This window comes from Pezoporus wallicus, unplaced genomic scaffold (genome assembly GCF_028554395.1).
Source record: "Pezoporus wallicus isolate ANWC-B61680 ecotype Strahan unplaced genomic scaffold, APGP_CSIRO_Pwel_v1 contig_6732, whole genome shotgun sequence".
NCBI classification, from domain to species: domain Eukaryota; kingdom Metazoa; phylum Chordata; class Aves; order Psittaciformes; family Psittacidae; genus Pezoporus; species Pezoporus wallicus.
In genome coordinates, this window is record NW_026638638.1 from 122,450 (window position 1) to 149,048 (window position 26,599).

Sequence of the window (26,599 nt, forward strand, 5' to 3'; positions counted from 1 at the left end):
TCTTAAAGCAGTGGATCCAAAACGAGTGCACAACAAACTTAAGCAGATGAACCCTGCTCTGGTGGTTCAGTTTCACAACTGCATCAAATCTGCTTTACTGCATGTGCTGCATTTCAGAGACTGAAATGCTGAACAGCGCTCTCTGCTCTTTATGCCAGACTGCTGCGACAATGCTGCTTTAGTTGCAGTTTCCTCCATAAATGTGAACCATATCCTACCTATAGGTTCTGTAAGAAGTTGGACAGTGAATTTTTTTTAAGCACATTATTTTCTTTTCACCTTATCACCGTTTTTATCTCATCATTGTAATATGGTAACCACGTGTCCACGCTACTTCAGAAAGACAAAGAACTTAGTGCTTGGAGCTAGAAAGTGAAGCAAGGGCACCACGGTTAGGTAGCACACAGTAACTGTAGGAAGTACTGCTGTTTCCCTTCATGACCATTGGGCTGTGGCTGTAGTACAGCAAAACTGTGACTGAAGATCAGATTACACTGCAGAAACAAGCAAGCTGTTGTTGGCAAATATATGTAATTTGAGCATTCCAATGCTCTTACTAAGGACTTCAGCAAGTCCAGTACAACAAATGGATTTTACCAGTAAATGTTACCAAGAACGTTCCTTTCCCTGACCCAGAAGAGAAAAAGTTGACTTGGGGCATGGGGAGGGGAAGCAAAGTGAAGATAAAATTTAGACGTTTCAACAGCAATGCATGTCACGATGCTTTTGGGTTAATCAAGTAGCTCCTTCTGCTAAAGAAGACCCCCACTATCAGCACTGTTCTTTTTACAGGCTTCTCTCAATCTGTGATACTTTGCAGTAGGCAGTTGTGTATAAAACTGCTTATCTCTTCTGTTAAAACCTTACATGAATTACACAGGAAAAAGAAAGATCAGGAGACCCAAAATGTTTATTTTAATTATTATCTTGCACAGTCACTTCAGAAGGAGGGAAAGGATTTTCTGGATAAATTTTTCCTTTCAAAAACTCAACAGCATCTTCGTTTGTCATTTCCTGAAACTTCTTGTTCAAGATCTGGAAGAAAGGAAACAGAGTACGTTAGTTCTCTTGTATTCAGCAAACTAGGCTGGTCCCTCAAACTAAGTGCTCAGTCATGGGAAGGCCATAGAGAGTCAATGTACTTTGAAAACAAGCTGACTTGAATCATCTATTCTATAAAAATCAGGGAAATATGTCAAAGACTCATAATTCTTTAGGTAAAAAGCAATTCAGGGGCTTGACCTTTCATTTTCCCTGAACTGTGATTATATTTATTTTGCTGATAATGGTAAGTGGTAGCTTATCTTTTAGAGTTTTTCTGTCCCTTCTCCCCAGGGACACCACCTATACAATTACCTCTCTAGATGAGGCTCACCATTAACTACAAAGCCTGCTCTACCACACATACTCATCACTGTGCTGATAACAGGACAGAGAGAGTAACTCTTACCAGAATTACATGATAGCCCAGTTTATTTAGATGCCGCTTCTTCATTGCCAGCTTCCCTTGGGGGTGTGTTGAACCCAAACAGAAGGCAGACAGAGGAACAAAGAGTAAAGCCAGTCTACAACCAAGAAGAGTAGGCAAGACTCCATTGTACAAATGCAGAATAAGCATTTTTAAGACAATGATTCAATGATGTCTTTTAACATTGCAGAATATATAGCTTTCTATCTGATAGGTAAAAATATCAGTACTGCACAAATTCCATTATCCTTTTCCTTCTCCAGACTTAATTAATTTAGACCCTCTCTTCTTCCATGAGCTTCACAGAAGCACCAGCATCTACCCAAATACCTACAATGGAATTTTCTCCTTAGATCTTTGCCTCTCCCACAGTGAGAAGGAAGCAGATCATACAAAATTCTACATTATTTTGACAGCTTCTGCATTTACTCTGATCCTTTCATAATATTTAGAATCAATTACTTCCAGCCATAAAAGCCTGCTTGGAAGGGTGAGGAAAGCTGCATGCCTTGGAAGCCTGGCAGTGAACTTCTGCTACACCATTCACTAGCTCTCTTTTCCCAAAAAGCAAACTGTACAAAATATGTTGCTGTGCAGTGATCCAGCACATAAATGTGTATTACCTAATTCTACTTAAGCATTACTTAAATGATGTATGTCCCACTTCAGTTATTGGGAGGTCACTCTTCCACACAAGATTAATTTCATCACTAAAATGTGGTATGATGATCCCTTTTAATTAAATTACATTTCAGCAGCTGAATTAATTGCCATAACATACCACTGAGATGCACATTTTAGAGACTTAAGAGAATAACTGAATGCTTCATTGGACACACAAATACTTGGAATTTTAAAACCATAATGTAGCAATTTCTTGGAAGGGATTTCAGTCATAATGGATACAGGTTTTGAAGTACAAGTATCAGATTACTGTGATGTTTCCTGCCTCTTTCTCTGAAACATTAAATTTTAGCCTCTGCTAGAAGAAGGTAGTGAGCTGGATGCGTTGCTGCTCTGAACTGGCATGGCATTTTTTGTCTATTTCAGTGAGCACAACTAACAAGTTATGTACTTTGCTTATGCTAATCACTGAACTAAAGAAGTAACTGGATGGAATACATACAAATAAAACTATTCTGCTAGAAAAACATGCAGTCAAAAAAGACACCTTTGAACACTTGAGTCAGTGTGATCATCTGTTGCAGGTATTGGGAGCACCTTCTTTCTGTCTGTATCTATTTTGATTTCAAAATCTGGAAAACAAAAGAAAACATTAATTGTTCAAACTGCTTTCAGATGAACAGCTCATTTGAAAAAGTTAACAGATGCCATCATTGCCCTGTTTCTAATAGCTGTTTTTCAGTAATTTATATATTACTGATGACTTTTCCCTCCCTGTAACCAATATAAATAGCTATAGCTTGCACATCTCCAAAAAAAAACAACCCTGTTGATGTAACTTTATGCAAGTGAAATCATAGTCCAAAGAAAGTACTGCTGTCATCCTTACTCAGATTTTCCTATAATCTGATGCCTCATTAGAAATATTTAGAAAGAAAAGTATTACAAATACAGAAAAACTGGTAACCTGGCAAAAAAATTAAGCAATATAAAAATATAAAAGAAACCAAATGTTATGAAACAATTACCTGTCGAAAGTCATATCCCATTTCATAAATGAAAATAAAACCCAAACCTTAGCCAGAACTTAACAAAAGGCAGCTGCTGTTTAGCTTTGTTTCTCATGTGATTTAGTACTGACATGTCAACTCTGTAAAACAGTTGGCCATATTGGATTTATGTACAATTAACATCTGCTCACTGATGCTTAACAGAAAGTCCAACTCAGTTTTGTAAATAAGAGCAATCATAAAGTTTTAGTAAATGGACTTAAATGCTTTAACATAAGCATCCTAGAAAGTATATTCACCAATCAACAACATCATTTGTTAAAAGACTATGTCTACACTTTTAATCACTTACACCCTATGCAAATTTATTGCCATCTTATTATTCTGGGGATTATAAATCTACATTAAAAAGAATGTAACAGTAATTTGGCTTCATACCAATATGATATTTATATGGCAGCTGAACATTTTGCTGAAACATGTTCTCATCTCCCAGAAGTTCTATCAGTGCCTCCCGAGCCTTTCTGAGATTAAGAGATACTAATGAGGAGGAATTCTCAGTCAGTACAAATGCAGGCTTTGTGAAGGAAGGGCTATCAAGTTCCATACACACTTTCACACAGCGAAGCATAATTTCCTTTTGTTCTCTGTGAGGATCTTCTGAAAAAGGATGCAAGAAAATATTAAATCCAATGTATCATCTCACAGAATTTTTCATTTTATCATCATTCTGTTCTAGCAGAGCAAATGAATTTCAATATAGAAATCAAAACCCAATTGTTTCTTTACAGAATATTATCTTCAATGTATTGTTAAATATACATAACCAATTCAATAATAATATTGAAGTCTACAGCTGAGACCTGTCTGCTTATCCATCTTTCCCCTCTATTGTACACAGCTCTGTGCATGCTGTCAGTTATTACAAGAGACTTAAGGAGTCCAACATGGAATGAGAAAGTATGAACGAAAACATTTATAAAATCCAGACAACCAGAAGGCTATTTATAAAACAAAAAAGCAGTATCAGACTTGGTGATAATTTAGAAACTGTACTTTGTAATAGTACTAAGCTGCACACAGTATAAGCAGTTACAGCTTTACAGCTTTTATGTTCAGTCACAGCACACTCAACAGCAAGATACAGTGGTTTACTCTACACTGAATTTCTACTTTGCTGAATTAATCTACTGGCTGTAGAGAATTGTAATGTGGAAACCAAATTCTACTACAAACAAATTCCAAGCTCCTCACTATAACTCAGCACAACAACAGAACAAAAAGTATAAATTTGACTCATGATTTCAGGTACTAAAGCTGGTTTACAAAGGCTGAGACTTCCTGTGCTTTTAAAAATGCCTCAACATCTGTTGAAGATGGAACCCCTGGCTCTTACACACTTCTTTTTCCATGGATCTCGTATTCACCTCTCTCCATGTGCACACCTACTATTCAACTGTTGAAATTATGGGGCCTAAGACAAGCCTGATGCCCTAGTGGAGAAAGAGATCACTTAGATCACCATTACTATGTTAGCCTCACCTACAGGACTTCAAATTTACTATTAATCATGTTTGCATTCTTTAAATTCTAAACTTTTAACACAATTACAACAAATTACAAATGGAGGCAGAATATCACTTTTAAAAAAAGATGATAAAGTAAAGCCTGACCTGACAGTAGAAGTTCATTCCTGCTGTCCTTTTGCATCAGTGTATCAAGTGCATGATGAGGAAGGTATCCTAAGATGCAAAATGAATATGCCACCTTCAGCAGTTCTGTGTTGGAAATCTGAGGGAGGAACTTATTCAAGCAGCTATGAAGAGTCTCAAAAAACCTTTTCCAAAAGCAGAAGAAAAGTATCTAAATACACAAATAAGGCTATATAAAATACAGATTTCAAACAAAAATACAAGCTAGAAATCTTTGTTATCTTGTATAATCATATGTTGTGTAATCTTAAAATTAGCTTTTGATTATTCTTTGGGGATACAGCTACCTATCAACAGATTTAGTAGCCTGATCACTCTAGAACCAATGTCTCCATTTTCAGTTGCAGAGAAAAAATCCTATGTAGAAAAAAAATGTGAAAAGACACAGCAAATTTACCTTACAGATTAAAAAAACAGGATTACTAACCCTTTGCATAATTGAAATCAAAATACTAGTTGCCATACATTACAGTGACTACACAGTATATTATCAGGCATTCTAAATGAAAACCTACAGATGATTTTGGTCTCTGGGAACATAGTTGAGTCGTGAATATACTCGGAGAACAATCATAAGGTTTTTCAAGTTGAGGAATTCAGGGTCTTCTGTCACCTTCTCAGCAAAAATACCCATCAACTCAGTAGGCTGAAAGCCAAGTGTCTCGCAGGCAGAAAGAAAAAGCATAATCTAAAAGAAAAGATAGTTTTATAAGGTCAAGAAAGCCAGTGAAGTGGATCCAACGCTGATTTCAGAAAAGGCATTACTAATGAAAGCAAATTTTTCAAAATATAACACCCATTTTATTTCTTGTTTCTTTATTCATCAAAAAATAGAAGAGCATTTTAAAAATCTAACTGTATCAACTTCATCAGACTGGTATTCCTAAGAAAATCTGTTCTCCAAAGATCAAACATAAACATGAGGAAAGGTAAGATGGAAAGCACCAGATACTCTACTAGTATCACTGTAAAATTATTTGGTCTCAGACTTACCTGTCTTTTGTCCCAAATGCTGGCAGTAGAATTAACATAGTCTGCTAATGCTGAAAACAGTTTCACATTACGGTACTGGAGACTGTAACAAGCTTCCAGAATGACAATTAGCTGCCGAAATGGAATATCATGGATATGCTCTGTAACAGAAGAGCAAAAAGAAGGCCAAATGAAGCAAAGCAACAGGAAATGTAGGGTGGAGACATTGTGGGAACAGTTTGGATGAGGGACGAATGCCAGGGGGAAAAACAAACAAAATCAGGTAAGGAACTGGGGAATAGTGTGAGACTACCCAGGCAAAGCCAAGTGAGCTAGAACACATGAAGAAACTGAGGCTGGGTCAAGCTAGAATGATAAATCAGAAAACGGGGACAAATGAACACAAGCAGCAAGAAGATTGCTTTCCCAGAACATCTTCTGTTCCAGGATTCTTGATTTTCAGCACCTGCCTGCACTCAGCATGGAATCCCTCAGGCTAGCCACTTCAGCACTGATTGAACCTTTGGGCTGTCCAGCTCAACATGTCCGCCGAGGCCGTAACAAAGAGGTGGATCTAAAGCTGCTGACTGATCAGATATTAGCACATGATGAAATTTACTTTTTTCCCCCCATTTGGTTTTACAACCAGGAGGAAACCACAAATAGGAATCTATGTCTAAAAAGCACTAAAGGCTGTCAAGCACTGAAGCATTACTGTATGTCAAACTGGAAAACCCAGAACCGTAACACAACCTCCTGGCATATAAGCAGTGATGACACAGATTGAGTGCCAGATGACAACAGACTTCTGCACAGGACTGCTGCTTCATTTGCCACACAAGATGGACCTAATCCTGAGATGAAAAGGATTAAGTACTGAAGAACAGTGCTGTCCCTTGAACATATCTGTTCTCTCTTCAACAACTCTGTTCGTTGCAATGAGATTCATACGTGTCATAAAGACAGTAAGCACAAGAGAAAAGAGCACAGTTACAGTAGTAGGATCAGCACCCCGTAGAACTAGACTTTATTTCTTCCTCTGCCAGAGGACTCAAGAGGATAGCAGGAAAGTAATTCCTGAAAACTGAACTCCTCTGAGTTGTGCTCAATGATTTTCCAGGCTCAGCATAAAACAGTTACCTCCTTTCTTGAACTGCTGAGTGCTGACAACTGTGATGGAAGCCAATGAGAGCTGTGTATCAAATAAAGTGATTTGTAATGCTAGGTATTCTTAAAGAAAACAGGCTAATGGAATCTCGTGTCGCTGGTCACTCTGACCTTAATCTCTCTTCTGTGTAATTAGAAAGTTAGTATCACCACTGGGTCGCTCCCTTGCTGCTGCAAAATTTAACTCAGGAAGTACCTATGAAGTTATTACAATTCTGGCCACGTCTCCAGATATGGGAGAGGAGGCCACTTTCTTGAGAGCCCCACAAACAGGACAGAACTTGGAAAACCTGCTAGAGAATTCTTTTCCCCCTTCAGCCCTAAAGCGTGCTCTTCCCTCCTCTTCATATACCATCAGGAGCCTCTGATAGGGGTGACTTCTGTCCAGAAATTGAACACTCTGACCCCAGAGCATCATTTGCCCTGAGAACCTGTACTAAAAAAATGCAGAAAAAGAAGTACTAAATTGTTGTGAATTAAGTTTAATTAACTGAATTCCTTTAAGTGAGTTCTTTTGACTGAGTGGTTTTGCTTAGCATGAGTGGTGGCTTAGCATGGGAAGCTGAAGTTGCTAGAGCCTTAGGTCTCAAACAGTTAACTACCACCTAAATAAAGTTGAACTTAATTTACAACCTGCGCTGTTATGAAAACAGAGGCCCTGAGACCACTGCAAACTGGAAGATAAAGGAGTCGCACCTGTTAGCTACAACCAGGAGGGACAGGAAGGAATTTACAGCCTGCCTGGAGACAATGAAAGAACCCAATGGTGCATGAGAAGAAAGAGACCAAAATACACCACTGGGCCAAGACACTTGTGAACTGAGTTTAATGAAATAAAAACCTAAGAATTTCCTTGTTCTAGGTTCCTCCCAGAACAATAGGTTCCTATTCCTGTAGCACTCTATTATTTTTCTAAGAATTGGATGTCCGAGACTCTGCCATGGGAAAGCTAGGGTGGAAAATAACAAGAGTAGCTGCTCATTGTGTGTATGCCATCTAGCCTGTGTACTAAGTGTGATGAAAGTCCTATGGGAGAAGCCAGTATGTCCTAACACTTAAGAACCAGGAGAAATAAAGGTTGTATATGAATCCCAAACACTCCTGGTTCATTTATGTTAATAATGCTATTTTCCTATCTTAATGTGTTTTTATATACAAATTCAGATGTATTTTAAGTCTGAATCAATTTATACTGACCACATATACCTAAGAAATGTATTGTAAAAGTATGGAGAAAGATGAAAGCATTACCTTTCATTTAATTATTTTCTGGGCTGCAGCATGAGGTCAGTTATTAAGCAACATTCAATATCTGAATCCAGTTAATCAGGGAAACATTACATTCCCTTTAGCTTATCAACTATTCACGCTAAGCCACCAATCCATCTTATACGATGTCCACTTCCGATTCAGATTTAAGTTTATCTGAAATCTGCTTTTTCTTCCTAAAATTCCATTCTTTTTCCTAAATTCTACATATAGAAAAATGCAGAGAAAAAAATGTAATTCAGGTAAATGTTAAGAAGGGCAGAGACAATAAGAGCTATTTGTTTTCATTGTCCATCAGTAATTTTCCGTCCTGATGCTTGTTAAACACATCACTAAAATGTAGTGTAAACCAGAAATGTTCCTGAGTTTTAAAGGAAATCAGAAAAGGGAGATAAGACAATTAGGAAGCATTTGGTATAAGGAAGGGAATTTAATAAACATTTTTTTCTTACCCTGGATCTTTTTACTGCAGGCATTCAGGATTGGAATGGAACAATAATTCATTGCAACAAGAGCCAAAAACATACGCAGAGCATTCGGGAAAGTCAGATGGTCTACCTCTTTCAAAACTGCCATCTAAAGTGAATTAGAGTTTATTAATCCTTCATTCTTCAGGTATATTATCACTGCTCTCTGGTGAAGGCATTTTTACCAAAACTTTCACAAATTCCTTAGCCTGTTCAGGTTTACATGAAAGAAAAAGGAGCAACAAACAGCAAAAGTGTAAAGTAATTACTCTCAATTTCTAAATACACAATTATAGCAGATCAAGTGTTCTAGAGCCATGTCACTATGCAAGTTCCCAGCAATCTGCCTTTATGTTTTTTTTAAAAAAGTCTCAATAAGCTCATTTCCCACTACTTTGAATATCTATCTTTTACCAACTCTTGAAAAAGTAGCAGAAATATAACTGTCACAGTTGAATCATTTAATAGTACTCCAATTACTGTTCTGGATGTGTGTGAAAGCTGTAAGCCTTCAAAATGATCCAATACCACACCGAGTGGCCTATCCCTAACACAGACACCCAGCTATAGATGTGGTCTGATGCACAGGCGGCCAGCTCTGATGCCACAAAAGAGACCTCATTTATTGAAGCAGTAATTAGATTGATATGACAGTAAAAATGAGACTACAAACTATACTGGCTATTAAAACACAATATTCTTACTGCATGCATATCAAAGGTTAAATATAAAATTATCTACAATAGAAATTACACAGTATTAGAAATAGCACCCAGTGGGCTCACAAAATTAAGTGCTCCCTCAGTTAACATGGAAAAATGGTACTTACTTCTCAGTTCCGTATTCCTACACAGCCAGCTTGTCACCATCTTGTAAAAGTGGTACCTTGCCCAAGGTTTTATGATTTACTTACACCTAACATATTGCGTGAGCCCCCTGCACTGCTCTGTTCTTGCCCAGTTTCCCATCAATGGTATCTTCCCTCATCTCCTCACGAATGCTATTACAAACTCTGACTTCAGAGCCCTACAGCTATGTGATAAAACCACTAGCAGGCCTTATCTGAAAGGTTTCAAAAAACGCCTTTAAATCAGGGAAAGAAACCCAGCACACCCCACCATAAAACTTACAGCCTGCTCTCAATCACTGTATTTCCCAAGGGACCTGTCAGATACACAGAAAGATAAGGCCATGAGTTAGATGAGTTCTCCTGCCATCTCACTGCCATTGGTCCTCCAAGCCACTATTGCTCCCCCATACCATTACTGGACACAGCCCCATCACAGACTAGTTTTCTGTCTTGTCTTCCAGCCACAAGCTGGGTAACGGATTCAGGGAACAGCCTGTAAGTGCTTCTGTAAAATACCATGTGGCCAACCCAAACAAGAGGTGAAGGCACTCGTATTTTATTGCCTTGATTCCTCTTGCCATCTCCACTGCTTTCTGCCCCCTTTAATGGTGGGCTATTCCCAACCTCCAAATCCAAGCTCTTTCTGCAGCTGGGCTATGATTAGTAGAGCAAATGCATTTAACCTGTCTACTGTACTTTAACTGTCTGAAAAGAATCATACACAATTTATGAACAATGCAAGAGCACAAGCTTTGTGGTAGTAAAAATGGGCCTACAACTAAATTACCTCTAATTTCTTTTTCAGAAAGACTGGAGTCTCTCTTCCCATGCATTTCATCAGGTTATGCAGTATAAAGATGTCTCTGATACTTGTAATGCGCTGCTCCACTAGCAATCTGATGAAGAAACACACAGAAGGACTTGAGCTAGAGAGAGGAACTGTTTAAACAGAGCTGTCATACCTTCACCAGAAATAGGTAGGTACCCCCACTCTTCCTCACTGACTTACTCCCAAACTAAGCTGTTATTTCCTGCTCCTCTCCCACCTCCTTTTTTTCAAGGCTGGCATATCTCTACAAGATGTGGCTGCAGCACAGATATTTTGCACATGGAAATAATGATACATGCTTTCTTAATGTTATTGTGATAGATCAGTGTTGCTACTGATACATTAACAGCCGGGGCACCTGACCAGCCTGCACATGTGACTGTGCAGATGTGAGTGCTGTTAAACTTCAAGGAATTAACACTGTTCTGCAGGCAAAAAAAAACAACCAACCAGAAAGCAGCACGTTTTTATCACAGAATCATCTCTGTGCAGGTAAGTTCTGAAGCAGCTAGCAAACTCAGGGATGGACACCACCAACTAGGTGCAAGTGAGGCAAAACACCCAAACAAGTGCTGTGGCTGCAGAAACAGAAGGCGAGATGATAACATGGAGAGATCATAAGAACAAGATAGAGTTCTGCATCCTAGCATCTCCTTTTCCAGCTCAGGAGGAGGTATTTTATTGTTATATCTGAATCACCCTTAAATATACCTGCACAGCTACAAAAATATGAAGCATCGCTAAGGCAGTGCATTGCTCTGAAATTCACCCTGCAGATGCAGCTTCCTGCAAATGGGCAAGAGCTCCAGACATCAAGAGCTGTAGATGGATGTCCTTCTTTCCACCAACTTAACAAGCAATTTGTACCTGAGCTTCCCGGAGAATCTGTTTTCTGCATATCACTAACACATCTACCTTCGCAAAACAGGACCAGATACAAAGGATCAAAAGCCAAGGCAAATTTTGTGACAGCCTCAGTAAAAACAATCTCATGGGAGTACATAGATTGGTTACCCATGTAAACTTCCCTGGCCCAGATAAAAAATAACTACACTCCACAGCAGGCCTTGCTGGATGCACAGAGAAAGTCTAAATTTGCCTTCATTTTTAATTTTTACTTATTAAATTAAAAGAAAATATTCCCTGGCTGTTGCACAGCATTTTTTGTCATGACAAATCTAAATACTTCACAAAGCAAGCTAGTCTCATTACCTCCTTTCTACACACAGATAAAGAGTCATAGCTATGCAAAGTGACTTGATTGGCATCACAAAAAAAACACAGTACTGGAGCTGCAGTCACAATATGAATCCTCTGCAGAGCAGTCTAGCACCCAGTGTCATCGGAAGCCTTTCTGCTTGGAACTGCAAAAACAATGCCAAAAATCACTGTCTTGTACTGCTGTTATCTGACCACTGTCATCCTAAAGCCACAGCATGTCTTTTATGTGCATTCCCCCCATGATTTCTAAGACATATATTCAAACATTTAAATATGAAGAACATGTGAAAGATGTATTTTTCTCACTGTAATCCAGCTTGAAGAGCGCTCACATTCTTGTCTTTATCCATCCCTGCTAAGGTAGTTGCCAAAACTGAGATGCATCGGTTATCAAATTGATTGAGTTTCTCCTGTTAAAGTTTTCACAATGTCAGATTATTTCAGACCAGTAAAAGTTTCAGAAAAGAAAAACAACCGCTCAATCCACATAACTTGGCATATGGTGCTTGCCATCATCTTCCACCCCAAGAAGTCAGTTCATGAACTTTAATACTGCAGTGAGCTACAAGGTCTCTCATCAGTCAAATTTAGTTGATTTGACAAAGGTCATGATTTTTGAGACTTCTATTAAATCCTTCTGAAATCAGGCAGTGGTTTCAAAAATTAAGGACATTGGACGTACACACCCTATGGGAGCTGTTTCCACAGAACATCAGACTAAACGAGAGATATAACCCAACTCTCTCTGATGTTGCATCCCAAAGTTAGCTCGGAGGTTTCAGCCCAAATTTAGGAGACAAGGGATTTTGATACTTACTTGGCACACCCTCACCAAAGTCTGGACCAGGAGAGTGTTCTGAGGAACACCCAGGTTCACCAGGGCGTGCAGACTGAACACCAGGTCACCCCGCATCATCCTTCGGGCATCCCGCAGCAGCTGCTGACAAAGCTTGACAAAAGCCGGGTGCTCAAAGATCAGCTGCTTCTCGTAACGCTGCTGCTCTTCAGATAGGTTTTTGAAGAGCCTCCACACCGTAGTTAAACAGTTTGTGAAGTGCTTAATGGAAACAGCGGACTCATACAAGTCCAGAGCATCACTAGGACAGGTACATTTCTGGAGACTAGTATAGAACAGTTCACTACCATGATCTGCTACGTGCTTCTCTTTGGGGCTCCCAGAATCATCTAACTTTTCAAGTTCCAAGGAGCTCTGGGGAGTCTCCTCACCTACCAAAGCCTCTGTACTCTTCTCTGGTTCTATCTTAGCACCTGTACTAAAAACATCTGTCTTTTGAGACAGAAATCGAAGAGATGGGCCACAAAAAGGAGGAAAAATATTTAATAGTAATCGCCTGAAGTTCACCTTTTCCAGAGGCTCCCTGTACCTGCAAATCCATAACACGCGTTTTCTGGTTGTGACTGAAGATTTGGGAGTGAGCACAGAATTGCACCTATGCATGCACCTTACGGTGCTTAACAAATAATTTATTTTATTATTCATTATGACTGATGCCTCATGAATAGCTCTTAAATGCCAACTCAGCATGAGGGATCGGATGAAATTCTACCAGAATAGATCCTGGAGGAACTGTGTAACACCACTCATCTGTAAAAACAATTGAAAATTACAGATTAATGACCAAACTTTCAATTACTAAAGTTTCAATTACCTAATTATGCACGACTTTTTACAGGAAACAACCAACCAACCAACCAAGCAAACCCATGAACATCTGGAAAACGATCCCTGGGAAATGATTTGCAGTGAGACTTCTACTGGATCTCTTATGCTCTAGAGATCTCAACACAAGCCAAACTCATCCTGAGTATCCGCATTCTTTGCTGTTTTAACCAAAAGCCATGCGGGAGGGAAAGCCTCTTCCCAACAAGCGTTTCTCCTGCCCCTGGCACGGCTCTGGTGCGTCACTGCCAACTTTCAGCTCCGCTTAACAGAATCCCGCCTGGCCTGGCGGCGGCCACAGCCAACAGCCTGACCCAGCCCCGTGCCGCCGTACCACTGGCAACACTCCCATGCCGGAGGCACCAGAGGGCAGAGTTTTTCGGTTTCGGGCTCGCTTTCTGCGGGCACTGGGAACGCTGCCCAAGGGGATACGGTACAGGAGGTGCGGGCCGAAGGCCCGGCGCCAGGAGACAAGAGGCCTTTCGGCGGCTCCGCACCGGCTCACAGCACCCGGCCGCAGCAGCGGGGCACCCCCCTGTCCCGCCCGGCCCGTGCCGCCCGCTGCCCGCCTCAGCCGCGCCGGGACGGGTTGCGCCGCGCACCAGACCCCCGCCGCCCGGTCGCCGTTACCTCTCACGCGGCGGCGCCATGACACCGAGGCCCCTGCCCTCCCCCCGCGCGCTCTCCGCTCGAAGCCTCGCGAGAGGGACGGCGCGGGCCGAGGGACAAACCGCCCCGGAGCGCGGCGCGTTGCCGAGCAACGCCGAAGCCACCGTTGGAGGGAGCGGCGCTCATGGCCAAGGTGGTGGTGGCAGGTGAGGCGCCTTCGTCCCGTCATGAGGGGACTGCCTCTCCTGCTGTGCCTCCCCCCCCCCCCCGGGGTGACACCCTCAGCCACTTAAACACTTGCTGAAGAGGCTGTTCTACCCCAGAAATTGCCCTTTCTTGGCTGGCTCATGTGTCTGCTCCGTTCCTTTCTTGGAACTCACAGGATGCTGGTTATGTAAAACTCTGTTAATCAGTGCGATTTAAAAGCGTTCGGTCTGTATAAGCCCTTATCAGTTAATGTCACAACTTCTTGTGTTTGTGGTGGTGTCGCTGTGTTCACAGGTAAGGCTAACTGCCCTTACTATGCCAAAGCTGAACTCCTGGCGGACTATCTTCAGGCTAACTTACCGAACTTCAGGGTTCACAAGATCACTCAGCACCCCGACAAATGGGAGGTAAGGGATTGTGAGTCACATCCTTGTGAGGTGCCCCATGGCTTGGGTCCGGCATCTCTTCTCCTGTGTTTTGATATGTGGATAAAGGTGCTGCAGAAGCAGCTTTGGATGTACAAGAGCTAGCCGGGGGAAAGGTTTGAATGTTGTGAGAGACTGGCATTCTTGTGAATCTTAGCACGAAGATGGGCACAAACTGTGGGCCAGCCTCGAGCTGTGTTTTGGCAGCAAGAAATTCAAGTTCATTATGTTTTTATTATGTATAAATGGCTGCTCATCCTGTAAATCTTTTGCACACCGTGTTTGCATATACCTTCAGAGTTGTTACTTATCAAGAATATTTCTGGCATTCAAGGGCTTTGAATGACAATGGCAGTATGAAATTAAACCTCACATACTTGTTTACGATGTGATGGGCTTTTCTGGGTACTTTTGTTGTAGATGTGTTGCCATGGCTTCACTGTAGTCCCTGTGAGGAACTGAAAAGAATGCAGTATTAATTCATGAGATAGACAGTACTATGATGTTTTGTACCTCTTATATTTTGCTTGACACCTCAGCCAAGTAACTCAAATAGTTAACTGAATAGCAATTTACCTACATTCTGCAGCTAAATAGGAATCTGCGGATTACTTGCTGCTTCACAGCATTGCTATTTTCAGTACCATTAAGACAACTAAACACAATTACAACAGTAAAACCAAGCAGAAGTTAGATCTTTTGCAGAGGTATCACAGTGAATCACCATGCCTTGCTTTGTGTTATCCCCACTACTTTGCATGCAGTGATACATAAGTTGTGAAGCACTTGATTCTATGACTCTGTGTTGACAGGAAAGAAGAATGTTTATAACTGTGACATTTAATTGTTATCAGTTGTGAAAAAGCATTAAAACCTTTTGGTGGGGATGTTTACATTAGCAGTGGCTTCATGACACCTGTGAAATGAATAGATGGGAACACAGATGTTCTCCTATCATTTGGAGAGAACTGTTGGACCGTGGAGGGAAGGGTCTGCTTCTGGGAGGACTTAATGATTTTCTGGAATACGCTCAGGTAATGAGCTGCCTTTAATACTGTAAACATATATTTTACAGCTTCTTATAACACTGTTGTTCTTTATTCATCCTTGAAATCTAAATAGAGCTATCCTTCTAATGTTACCTTGCTGTGTTTGGGTTCTAGTTTGGTTAGAGATAATCCTTTTTGTTCTTAGCACTATTACGGCATCACCTCAAGGATGTTGAGTGAGGAAATGTTAAGCATTGCTGAGGAAAACCTCCAGGAGTATATTGAAGTTGAAAAAGAGGAGGAAGAGACTAAAAATCTTATCAAGCCTTTGCAGATCTGGATCACCGGGTGAGAATAAGAAGAATATCTATGAAGTTTCACTTAGTTTCAGAAGAAAGCGCTTTTTCCTATCACATATAATAGGTGTAATCACCTAAAGTTATCTGTAATTTGCTGATTTGAATCAGGTTCTGCACCCCTCACTATGAGCATTCAGTATATAATTTAGAAATCATTCCTACTTATCTTATGTTTTGCACTGGGTTAGTTGAGGGATGTGAACAGGCAACATTTACACCCCAGTTCACCTTAGGGAAAAGCAAGTATTTACAAAATAACCTAGGAATTTTGTAATGCAACTATCTTGCATTGAATGTTTTGGGAAGTACTTAAGTAAAGTGTCTATTACAGTTGTAGCTTCAGAAATGTCTTTGTTTCTGGTAGTCCTAACAGAGCATCTTTTTAAAAAAATGTGGTTCTTTAAAGACAACAATTTTTAAGTGGTGTGTGGAATGTATAGAATGGAAAAACCTTCAAATGAAAGGAGGACTCAACTGTTGTACATTTTAACCTGTTAAAATAACAGAAGGAGTAATCCAAACTGATGGTCTGTTTAAACATAAATACAAAAGAAAGATCTTTGGTTTTATTTCTGTACTTCTTCCAAACAAGCAGTGGTTAGTTGTTAACTATAATTTTTCTATCTCACTCTCTTATCAGTGCATCAACTCCAATCTGTTATCACCTGATCCCTCTGTTGGCAAATGGAGAAGTGTTTGGCATGACCACAGAAATCAGTATCCATTTGCTTGACACTGACCAGTCTAAGGAAGTTCTTTGTGGTATTGTAATGGAAGCTGAAGACATGGCTCTCCCACTCCTCCGCAGTATTTCAGAGCACACTGAAATAAATGAGGCTTTTATTCAAGCCGATGTTGTCATTGTTCTTGATGATGTCCTCTTAAACTGTAAAGTCCAATCCCGTGAGAACTACATAAGAGAAGTGAGTGAGATCTGTCAAGTATATGCTCCCTTGATTGAGAAGAATGCCAAGAGTGAAGTCAGAGTAATTTCATCAGGAAAAACCTTTGTGAACCTTAAGGCGCTGATGATTATGACATATGGCCCGTCCATTAAGCCTAAAAATGTCATTGCCGTTGCGACAACCTGGGAAAGTGCAACTAAAGCCACACTGGCCAGGAAGCTGAATACAAATGTAGCAGGTGACTATGTGTTCTGGTAACATCTGGAGAATTCAGTGGATGGACACCTTTGGGAGTACACTGCAGAACACAGTTAATATGCACGCAGGAATGCAAGCACAGCAGTGCACCCTTTATACTGAATTGTATAGCACTAGGGAATGCCAGGATGTGACTACCATTCTCTGTGCTTACTGCTATCTGGATCTGTGCCTGATCCCATGAATGTCAGTTCTTTTGCTAACTCTTGGATGCAGCCCTGTCATTCTGATGCATATTTCATGCTGGAAATATGCTAAGAAGGACTGAGCTGTGTTGCAGGTCCAGAACTAGCACTTGCATTTGCATTCTGAAGCGCATTATTATTTTGGAGACACACAGACTATCTGCGAATAAACATGACAACATACTGTTGTGCAGATAACGATAGCATAGTAGAACTAAGTTGTAGTATTATTTCTGGGTAAATTAGCTTTCTTCCTCAGGTCAATTCTTATAGCTTGGTTATATTTACATGGTTCTGCGCTGCAAAGCGAAAGTGTGCTCCAAAGGCCTGCTCAGCATCAGCATTCTTTCAGTATTACAGGGGTAGGACCTGGTCATCAATGACAAGTCTAGATATTTTGGAGCCTAATAAAATAGAAAAATAAATAAATATGCTGAATATCCTATCAGCAGGTTACTTGAGAAATTCCTCTTGTACCAAAGTAGGGAGATATTTTTTTCTTAATAAATTTTTTTACTTAGGATTTCTATTTTTGCATTTACAGGATTTTAAAAGAAACATTGCTTTATATTTGTTACAAGATTTGTTTTGGTTTCTGACAGCTAAGTATTTACTAGGTTTTTTCTGTTACGTACAATAACATGATATAAATTTCTCTTTTCAGGAAAAGTTCTTTTTTCAGTATGTGATGAGATTCCAAATGTTATAGAGAACCCTGTTTATTTTTTCAGATCAAATGATTTCTGCTATTGAGGCAGGACACTGAACTGAAGAATAATTCATCTTGAAAGGGATTTCTTTAGGTCATATGGTCCAGCCTATGTTGTGAAAGTATTTGTCTATGTCTTTGGTAATCTATGTATTTTCCTCTATTGCAGGAGTTAAAAACGTCATTGTTTGGGGCAATATTACTGGCTCTAACTACATTGATTTGTCACATGCAAAACTTTATGGATATGACAGTGCTATTTGGGGCCCAGCTGATTTTTCACGTCCTCTGTTGAGTATGATTTATGATAGGTACAGTACAGATTTTATCTTTTTTTTAAGGTAAAACTAGATAACTGCTTTTAATTCATGGTTATCTGAACTGTATACTAAACATCAAGAAAGGTTTTTTGTTTTCAATATTTGTCCTTACTGACTAGAGCTGTGCATAATAAAGGAAAACTCAAATTGAAGTACTCGGTCTGCAACAGAAGTTGAGAAGCTGAGTTCTGACTTTCCTGCCAACTTTGTTTATAACTGTACTTTCCTACGCATTAAGTGTGCTTCTCTTCTATCATATCATGAGCTGCCTATAAGAAGTAATGGAAGTCCAGACTTCGATGTCTAGTATGCATGAAGAAACTCCGAAATAATACTAAACATATGTCTACATCTTGAGGTACCTGTATTCCATTGAACATATAGCCTAAGGGCATTAATATTGTCATTTTCCCAAAATAGACAATTTGTTCACATACGTAGAAAAGATACCTGGCACTATATAGCTTCTTGTTGAAAGTATGGGAGAAAGGGTTAGTGGTGTAGTGAGAGGCAGCAGATATGACATACACTAAGGCCTGGCTATCTGAAACTCCCACTCTGATTAAACCTAGCATTTACTGGACAGCAGGGGTTTCTTTTATTCTACACTTGTCCTGTGCCTAGCCCAGGGGGATTATGATTCATGGCTGGGTTCTTACAGAAGACAGTAATACATGCAAATAGTAATGATAGAGGTTATGACTTGAGTAAGTGACCTGACTTTCACAGGTAAGTAGTGCTTGTTGTTACCTTTTGAGCCACTGTTTTTTAGACCCTATTTTGTCTTTAGGTGCCTTGCCTTCAGCAGTGAAGTCTAAGTAAGTTTTGACTGTTTTCTTCCCTCAGGTTTAGTTCGTTCTTTTTTTTTTCTCTAGACAACTAGTCTTCCTGCAGTTGCCTTAGTTTTCCTTCTTTTTTCTTCCCTTTTTTATTGCTAGAGAATGGATCCACTCAGAATTGCAATCTGCACAGAGTTCACTGAGTTCCCAGCTCTGTTGCTATGGAGGAATGTTACCTGCTCACTCAGTGGCCACTGTACTAAGATACTGGTACCACGGCTCTCCTCCTAAGGAGATTGTTTCTGTGGGAATACGTACTGAAGGTAACTCTACTTTTGCACTACATATTCTCTTGTAGCTTTCCCCAGTGTGTATAATATTATTTTTATTCAAGATTTTTAATTTAATAAAAACTTGTAAAATAATCATGATATAGCGGGAGCCTGAGAATTTTTTTCAGCATAAGAACCTCCAAATCTAAGTAATTTTGCACTCCAGAGCTTGTGATTTGATACTCACTTCTTACAAGCACCTCTTAGGTTAATACTGTCTTGTTGCAGATTGTCTCTTAGTCTGTTAGTTTAAGTGCTTTCTGGAGTATGAGTTTTGTGCAAGGACTGTTTGTAGTTCTTTAAGCCTAAGCTATGAAAGCGTATTCTTCTTGTGTAGTTATGTACCCCAATAAATGGAAGGTTTCACAACAGCCATTTGACTCTTGTATGAAATTAAAAAAAAAAAAAAAAAGAAAAATCCCCCTTTTTAAGATGTAAAATTAACAGCAATTGTGTTACAGCACAGGAAAGATATGGACCTGTTGGAGTTGGTCCAGAGGAGTGCCACCAAAATGACCAGAGGGATGTAACACCTCTCCTATGAAGAAAGGTGGAGAGAGCTGGGGTTGATCAGGCTGGATAAGAGAAGGCACCAGGGGGACCAGATAGCAGCCTTCCAGTACTTAAGGGAACATATAAGAAAGATGGGGACAGACTTTTTAGTAGGGCCTGTTGCAGTAGAGAAAGGGGTAATGATTTTAAGCTAAAAGAGGGGTGATTTAAACTAGATATAAGGAAGAAATTTTTTAAGACATTTATTAAATTTATTAAGAAATAAGGGTGGCGAAAACACTGGCACAGGTTGCCCAGAGAGGTCTTGGATGCCCCATCGCTGGAAATATTCAAGATCAGGTTGGATGGGGCTCTGAGCAACCTGATCTAGTTGAAAATATCCCTGGTCACTGTAGGGGGTTGGACTATATATCTTTTAGAGGTCCCTTCCAAACAAAACTATTTTATGTTTCTATGATTAATGTAAATCTCAATAAAACAAGAAGTTACAGTAAAAAGGGAATGCAGTGTCCATTTATACTAAGATCTTACAGTTGCAGACTTTTGCAAGTGTCTTTTAATCAGAAATAATACGTTTGGGTCATATTTTCCCTTCTCTTCAGGTCAGTTTTGTGTTCCTGAAGGTATTGTCTTCTTTATGCCAGTGAGGTTCCAGAATGGTAACTGGGAAGTCATGACAGAATTTAAAATCAATAAAAAGACCCGAGAAGTTCTGGGATGCTTAGCCCATGAGCTGATTCAGGTGACGATTTCTTCTAAGAATATGCCCATTCTGCCATCTATGGGTACCTCCCAGTATAATTTTGAATACTGAGACCTTGACACCAAACATTAGACAAACTGCACATATGCACTTAAGTATAATAAATGCAGGTATTTATAAGTGTAAGGTACTATTAATATATTGAAATGAACAGACGACTGTTCTGTTGCCCAGAAAGGAAATGATAAGTTTACTTATGTGAGTGTAGAATTTGCACCCCAAGTTCTGCAAGCTTTGTGCAAAACAGAAATATGAGCTTTAATTTAATGTTTCTACATTCCATGTTGCTGATGTTGATTTTGTTTGTGTAATATTCAGAGTAGTTTATATACGCCAGGAGACATATCTTTGGGATCTTTATAGCTGTGACTCTGCATGAATGAAGGGCAGATGTCATTAGAATTAGGGATTTTTCAGAAAATACGAAATTGGCGGGAAATAATTTCATCATGGACTTCTTGGCACTTAGTGAGACAAGAATAATTTAAGTTGACTAAATTTAAAATACTAAAAAGACTGGTCCCAAGCTCTACATTCTAGCTTCTGTCAGATTTCAGGATCTTCAGTCATACTAGTAACATGCAAGGATTATTTGATTGTAACATATTTTAAGTTTGTGCTACAAATTAGAGTGGATGAAAAGAATGAGTGATAGTAAAGCTGTGTTGTTTGGTTTGGGTTTTGTTTGTTTGGGTTTTTTGTTTGTTTATCTTTTAATTTTTTTCTCCTCCATTCTTTCCATTCTTCCATTCCATTATTTTTTTTCCAATAGGAAAAGCTCGTTGCACTAAAGGAAATACAAGAAATGCAACCATACGGAGGTGATAAAATCACTGGTTAAAAATATTTACGTCAGGGTGAGTTTTTCTCCCCATAAAAGATCAGATCAAATTTTAAGTGTGAATTTAAGTAATGTATTCTTATTTTCTGTCCCTTCCATTTAAAATAGATATAAAATCATTCAGAAATGACTATAAATACAATGTGTTTGTCTGATGTATCCTGACTATGCCTGGGACATGGTGATAGTAGGGGCAAGCCTGCATGGTAGCAGGCTTGTTTTGATAAGTTTCTTTTGTGTCATTCACAGATCATGAATATAAAATCTGAGTATAAAGAATACAGTTAGCATTACACATTTTATCTTAGGTTATTAGTAAATATAAATTTTTTTAAGCCAAGTGACTCTCATTAGAAAAGCACGTTTTACTAAATGTCCTACTATATGTTTTTGAAGCTATTTTTTACTATATTTTACTATTCTGTACTATCTAGAAATCAAGAGTTAAATTTCTAACAGAGGAAAAAACCCTTGTAAACTGGAACTCAAACATCTTATTTTTCTGTTTGTTACAGTACCAAATAGTTCATTCAATATCTTTAGTCTATAAGCCTGTCAGAAGAAGAAAAGGTTGAGACACCCAAAGACAATAGGCTAAAAAATGATATATTCCTACTTTCTATAGAGAAGGCAATCTCAGTAAGTGGCAGCCACATCTGCCACTTCTTCCAGTTACAATAGATGAAAAACCTTTTAAATATCCCTACATTATAAATTATGAAGCTATTTCCTTTGGTTGTTAATGACACATCAGGTTTATCTTGACTTAAGTTTTTGAAATTGCAATGATGTGAGAAATTGCAACTAAAATTCTATAGAACAACTCCAATATCCCTTCCTAATACTTAGAAGCATGTGGAAAAGCTATAGGCCACATGATACTGCCAAGTTCATTTCCTGAGATGCCCTGCATATCGCTTTACATATGTAAGTATTTAGGAGGTTGGCAAAAATGTGTACTGTTTTTGCTCTTCTTACAGAGATGGAAACTTTGTCTGCTGTCTTACCTTGACGAGAGCTGTCTGGAGGAGAAATGCTGAAAGTTCCCATACTAAAATGATGTTTTCCATTGCTCAAAGAAAGGCTAAACATTGTCACAGTTTTTACAGTGTCTTCCTTGTTAAAAACCTGGAAATCTGTAGGAAGAAAAATGTTTCAAAAGTGTGAATATAACATTCTTTATATGGAGCCTTTAATGAGTCTAGGATTTCTACTTCTTCAGACCAGTAAAACATTTTGAAAACATCATTTAATGTCTAAAATGTTCATATTTTGACAATTCAGAGCAAGATTGGGAGTAGCACATAGGAGTAGCAGTTTTATAACTCCAGATTTATGTCTCAGATGTAACGAAACACAGTACTGTATAAGAATATGTATCCTCAGGCAAAATTGGTATTTAACACAAAAATTTAAGTGCATACAACTCCTTAGTGACAAGACCATTTTTGTCTCATGTTTCTTATTTATTTCATGAGTTTCATAGGGACTACTCATATGTTTTAAGTCAAACATGGAATTAATTAAGTCCTTGTCTAAACAGAATTACTGATAAACCACTTGCACTTGAATGTCTTTGGTGTCCTAAAAGATGGAGACTGTTAAATGAAATATTATTGTAGTTGCTAATTTTTTATCAGATGTGTTTAAAGGAAAATAAAAGGTTTCCTCTTCTTTGAATCAGGTATAAATAGTTGGAATAAATGAATTATTTCTGTTCAAGTGGAGGTTCAAACTCTGAACAGGGGTAGACTTCTTCTTATGTGAGGAAACCACGAGGAGTTTATTTGCTATTTATTAGCTGATGTGGACAGAATTAGAAGGGGAGTCTCACTATTCTTGGGAAGAGGAGATCAGAAAGCTGGGGTATCACAAGGGAGTTGGAAGAGTGTACTCCTTACTGTATATGAAATGTGTATGGGAGAAGCAACATGTACAGTATCTGATATATTGTTACAAATATCTTCACGAAAGAGTTCATGTGGGAGTTGTAGAGAGAAGTGTTGTTAAAAAGTCTTGGAGAAAGTGGTTAGGAATCATTCATTTCAGGAAGAAGCAGTCTTCAGAGAATTAGTTTCTAGTGGTGTACGCACAGAAAATTGTCTGAGTCTCTGAGGAGCATCTGGAGCCAGATGTCTTAGGGGAGCATAGCAGGGAAGTATGCTACCCTGTAGTCTTTACAAACTACTTGTTCTGTAGCTCCTTCCCAAGACAGAATAGGAAAAGTGAACTTCTCTAATGTATATTTACACTTGTGGTTGTTGGTTTGTTGTTTTTTTTTTCTCTATATGGAATATGATTTGGCAGTCGTTTACTCTTTGAATTCTTTGGAGGAAGTAGTTCAAACAAGCTGCAATTCAAGCACCAACACTGCATAGCTCTTAATGAGAAGCAGATGAACCGTTTCTGCAATACATAAGCAGCCACATCAAACTTCTGGGTCACTACCTGAAAACCACAGGCAAAGAATTTTTTCTCAGAGGTTGGGAGGAGAAAGGCAAAACAAATGTCTTGGATGTCTCTTTTATCCTAAGTTATTCTAATTAGATTTGCCTCATGGCCTGCAGGGAAATTCAGGTCTTTCCTCATGGAAGTATAATAGAATGGAGAAGTTTCTTTACCTATATCTTTTGCTTAGGAGAGAAAGAAAGAATAAAAATAATAGGAAAGCTAAAATATTCACAGTTGGTTACAGTTGTAGCACAGCCTGACTTGGTCATCACTAAGTTTGGTGCTTCTATAAGTAATAAGTAATTTCTATAAGTAGTAAGTAAACGGTACACATTTTGTCACAAGTTACTGAGTAATGATACGTATGTAGGATATTCATAGCACTGATGAATCCTACTTACCTGTACTAGAGTAACTGTTGAAAAATGTATGAAAAGGGGCTTTAAGAGAAGTGTATGTCTCACAAATGTTATATGTATGCTGCATAAAACACTAGCATTTGGATATACTGATGAGTGTGTAAGCTTTATGTTTGGCCTAAAGATTTCTTACTCTAGGACATTACCACTAGGACTTACTTACTAGTTTCCTTCTTTGTGTAGTTGCACCATTTGCTATGGCACACTGTGCTTTCTGTATTATTGTGCCAGCTTCCACCTCCTTTTCAGTCTCTATAGCAACACTGTTTCTCAGCAACTGGGAGATGCTTAGTAAAGGTCCTTCAATTTAGAAATATTGCACTCTACCCATAAGAAAAAATTGCTTTGAAACAGAGATCAAAGGAGTTTTATCTTTAATAATTCAAGATATTTATTACTAATTAATTAGTGTTCTCTGTTTTGACTGCTTAGACATTACCTGATACTTTGATCTGGGCCTTTGCCAGGCATTTGTTGTGAAGAGCATTCGTTGAAAAGCAAAACCTTTAGAACTGTGTCTTGAAGTCAACTTTAAAGTGCTATAAAACTAGGCTTTCTCTGGCAGTGCTGTCTGACTTCTGGGCCTTTAGTAAGTAGCTAAGAGAAAGGTAAGCACTGTTACTGTATTTAAGAGAAGGCAATAATTTCAGCCTTTGAACAACATCGAATGTTCTTACCCTTCACAGGAAACAAAAGTAATTGTAGTTTATTTTATGCATGTTTGTATGTATGTTTTATGTATGTATGATCATATGCTGTCTGATTTCAAAAGAAAGAAAGCCCCTGTGATCAAGTCAATCTATTGGAAGATTTCTTCCTTACTTTATCTGGTCTGGCTTTTTCTGTACTGTAACTTAATTACGTAGCATACTTAAAAATTAATTTTATTTGCTAAAGTACATATGCTGAGAACTTATATAGGTAAACTAAATACATGTAAGTGATCAAATGTTGCTTTTCTTGCACATTCCAATGGGATTAGAAAATAAGTCTACTCTTGTTCTGCACATGAGAGTATTTGTGTTAATGGGATTGGGGTTTCTAATTCTAAAAATTTACTTCCTGTCCATTGGTAGTTACTTTTAAAAGTCTGCTTCATTTTGTGGAGTGGTTTTAATTATTAAAGGGCACATGTAACTGAAATACAGCAACATACTGGCTGAAATAGTCTATCAATGAGCAGAATTAGTTTATAGTTAATGGCAGGCAGATACTACTTCTACTTTCATGTTATGTTCATTATAAAGTATACGTCTTAACACTGAAGTAGACACTGTTCATGTCACCCAAGCTCTCCTACTGCAGTCAAGAGCTGGACTCTCCATAGACTTTTGTATATAAAAATGTAGACTTCACCTATGTTAATAATGCCTTTCATAATTTTCTGGAGGGGAGGGTTGATGGGAAATGATGTTATGTTGCACAGTGACAGCCAGTTTTGTGAAACACATGAACACATACTTAACTTTGAGACCACGAATACCCTAGTACAAAAGTATGGTAGTATATCTATATGGGTAATTTAAAGGTTAGGCATTGTTCTGTACTGGATAGAGAAATTGTCATCATAACGTAAGTATCAAATACAAATAGTTTATGCATGCTCTATAACTCAGTCAAGTCAGTGGATCTGTTCTTATTTGAGTGAGCAAATTCTAATGACTGAGTTCTAATTTAAGTGAGTTTAACTTATGTATTTTATACATTTATCCTCTTGCTTTGTTTTATGTAGCTTTGGTGGAGGGCAAAAGAAGGAGGAAAACATGAGACAAAGTGTGTGTTTGTAAGTCTATCCTTTAGTTTGCTACATGTAACTTTCACTAAACACTTATGTTTAATTCATTGCTTAGAATCTTCTGATTTCACTCATTTCCCTATATTGACTTTTCTGTCAAGCTGTGCAGAGGCATATACTACTGCACCTATTTTAGGAGTAATTGTGTCAGCAAGTTACATGTGTATGTAAATTTTGGGCAGAACTGTAGTCTTACACAATCCAGGGTTGAGTCTAAACCTTAGTAAGGAATTAAATAGAGGAACAGTGAAAAAGAAACATAGTGGTAATTCTATCAAAAAAGGACTTCAATAAAAATTGTAGTCTTTAATGAAGAAGTTATTAAAGCAAATCTGTATCCCATCATTTTAAAGTATTTATAGGTTATTTAGAAACTGAAACACAGAACTGCAGCTATCGCTAATTAAAATGGTGAGAAGCATATTTATGACAGACTCAATAATTACAGATCATTGAATATTTATGCTTCA

General features: G+C 38.6%; 3 protein-coding genes across 9 annotated transcripts in view; 2 read left to right on the forward strand and 1 right to left on the reverse strand.

Moving 5' to 3' along the window:
• Positions 1 to 892: 892 nt before the first annotated feature.
• Positions 893 to 13,177, reverse strand: FASTKD2 (FAST kinase domains 2). Its single transcript, XM_057411689.1, has 11 exons — positions 12,407 to 13,177; positions 11,896 to 11,999; positions 10,327 to 10,435; positions 8,675 to 8,798; positions 5,808 to 5,947; positions 5,330 to 5,502; positions 4,776 to 4,939; positions 3,541 to 3,762; positions 2,640 to 2,724; positions 1,451 to 1,565; positions 893 to 1,035 (listed from the first exon to the last, which is right to left on the reverse strand). Exons 1-11 carry the CDS (start codon positions 13,133 to 13,135, stop codon positions 916 to 918), a joined length of 2,085 nt encoding a protein of 694 aa, XP_057267672.1. The 5' UTR covers positions 13,136 to 13,177; the 3' UTR covers positions 893 to 915.
• Positions 13,178 to 14,017: 840 nt separating this feature from the next.
• On the forward strand, positions 14,018 to 22,839 carry MDH1B (malate dehydrogenase 1B). Of its 7 annotated transcripts, none has more exons than XM_057411778.1 (10): positions 14,018 to 14,085; positions 14,381 to 14,493; positions 15,411 to 15,545; positions 15,706 to 15,848; positions 16,500 to 17,002; positions 18,086 to 18,227; positions 19,175 to 19,338; positions 20,463 to 20,602; positions 21,396 to 21,480; positions 22,445 to 22,839. In XM_057411778.1, the coding sequence occupies exons 1-9, from the start codon at positions 14,064 to 14,066 to the stop codon at positions 21,462 to 21,464; spliced, it is 1,431 nt and encodes a 476-aa protein (XP_057267761.1). In that variant the 5' UTR covers positions 14,018 to 14,063; the 3' UTR covers positions 21,465 to 21,480; positions 22,445 to 22,839. The 7 variants fall into 7 exon arrangements, with proteins under 7 accessions (XP_057267761.1, XP_057267762.1, XP_057267763.1 ...); XM_057411779.1 differs by having other exon boundaries at positions 15,414 to 15,545; XM_057411780.1 differs by having other exon boundaries at positions 15,455 to 15,545.
• A 2,265-nt stretch (positions 22,840 to 25,104) lies between these two features.
• Positions 25,105 to 26,599, forward strand: part of DYTN (dystrotelin) — a 62,963-nt gene continuing 61,468 nt past the window's right edge. The window contains exon 1 of the mRNA XM_057411750.1: positions 25,105 to 26,117. Coding sequence (XP_057267733.1) covers positions 26,026 to 26,117 — 92 coding nt within the window. The 5' untranslated portion in view covers positions 25,105 to 26,025. The remainder of the gene's footprint in view (positions 26,118 to 26,599) is intronic.

Bases quoted from the DNA above. Each gene is read 5' to 3' on its own strand.
- FASTKD2 (XM_057411689.1), bottom strand. From the start codon at position 13,135: ATGCTGAGTTGGCATTTAAGAGCTATTCATGAGGCATCAGTCATAATG. The intron at 5,503-5,807 runs GTAAGTCTGAGA...CTTTTCTTTTAG, and splicing joins GCATTTGGGACAAAAGACAG to ATTATGCTTTTTCTTTCTGC. The intron at 1,036-1,450 runs GTAAGAGTTACT...CCTTTCTTCCAG, and splicing joins TGGGCTATCATGTAATTCTG to ATCTTGAACAAGAAGTTTCA.
- MDH1B (XM_057411778.1), top strand. From the start codon at position 14,064: ATGGCCAAGGTGGTGGTGGCAG. The intron at 14,494-15,410 runs GTAAGGGATTGT...TGTTTACATTAG, and splicing joins AGCACCCCGACAAATGGGAG to CAGTGGCTTCATGACACCTG. The intron at 18,228-19,174 runs GTACAGTACAGA...TTTTATTGCTAG, and splicing joins TTGAGTATGATTTATGATAG to AGAATGGATCCACTCAGAAT.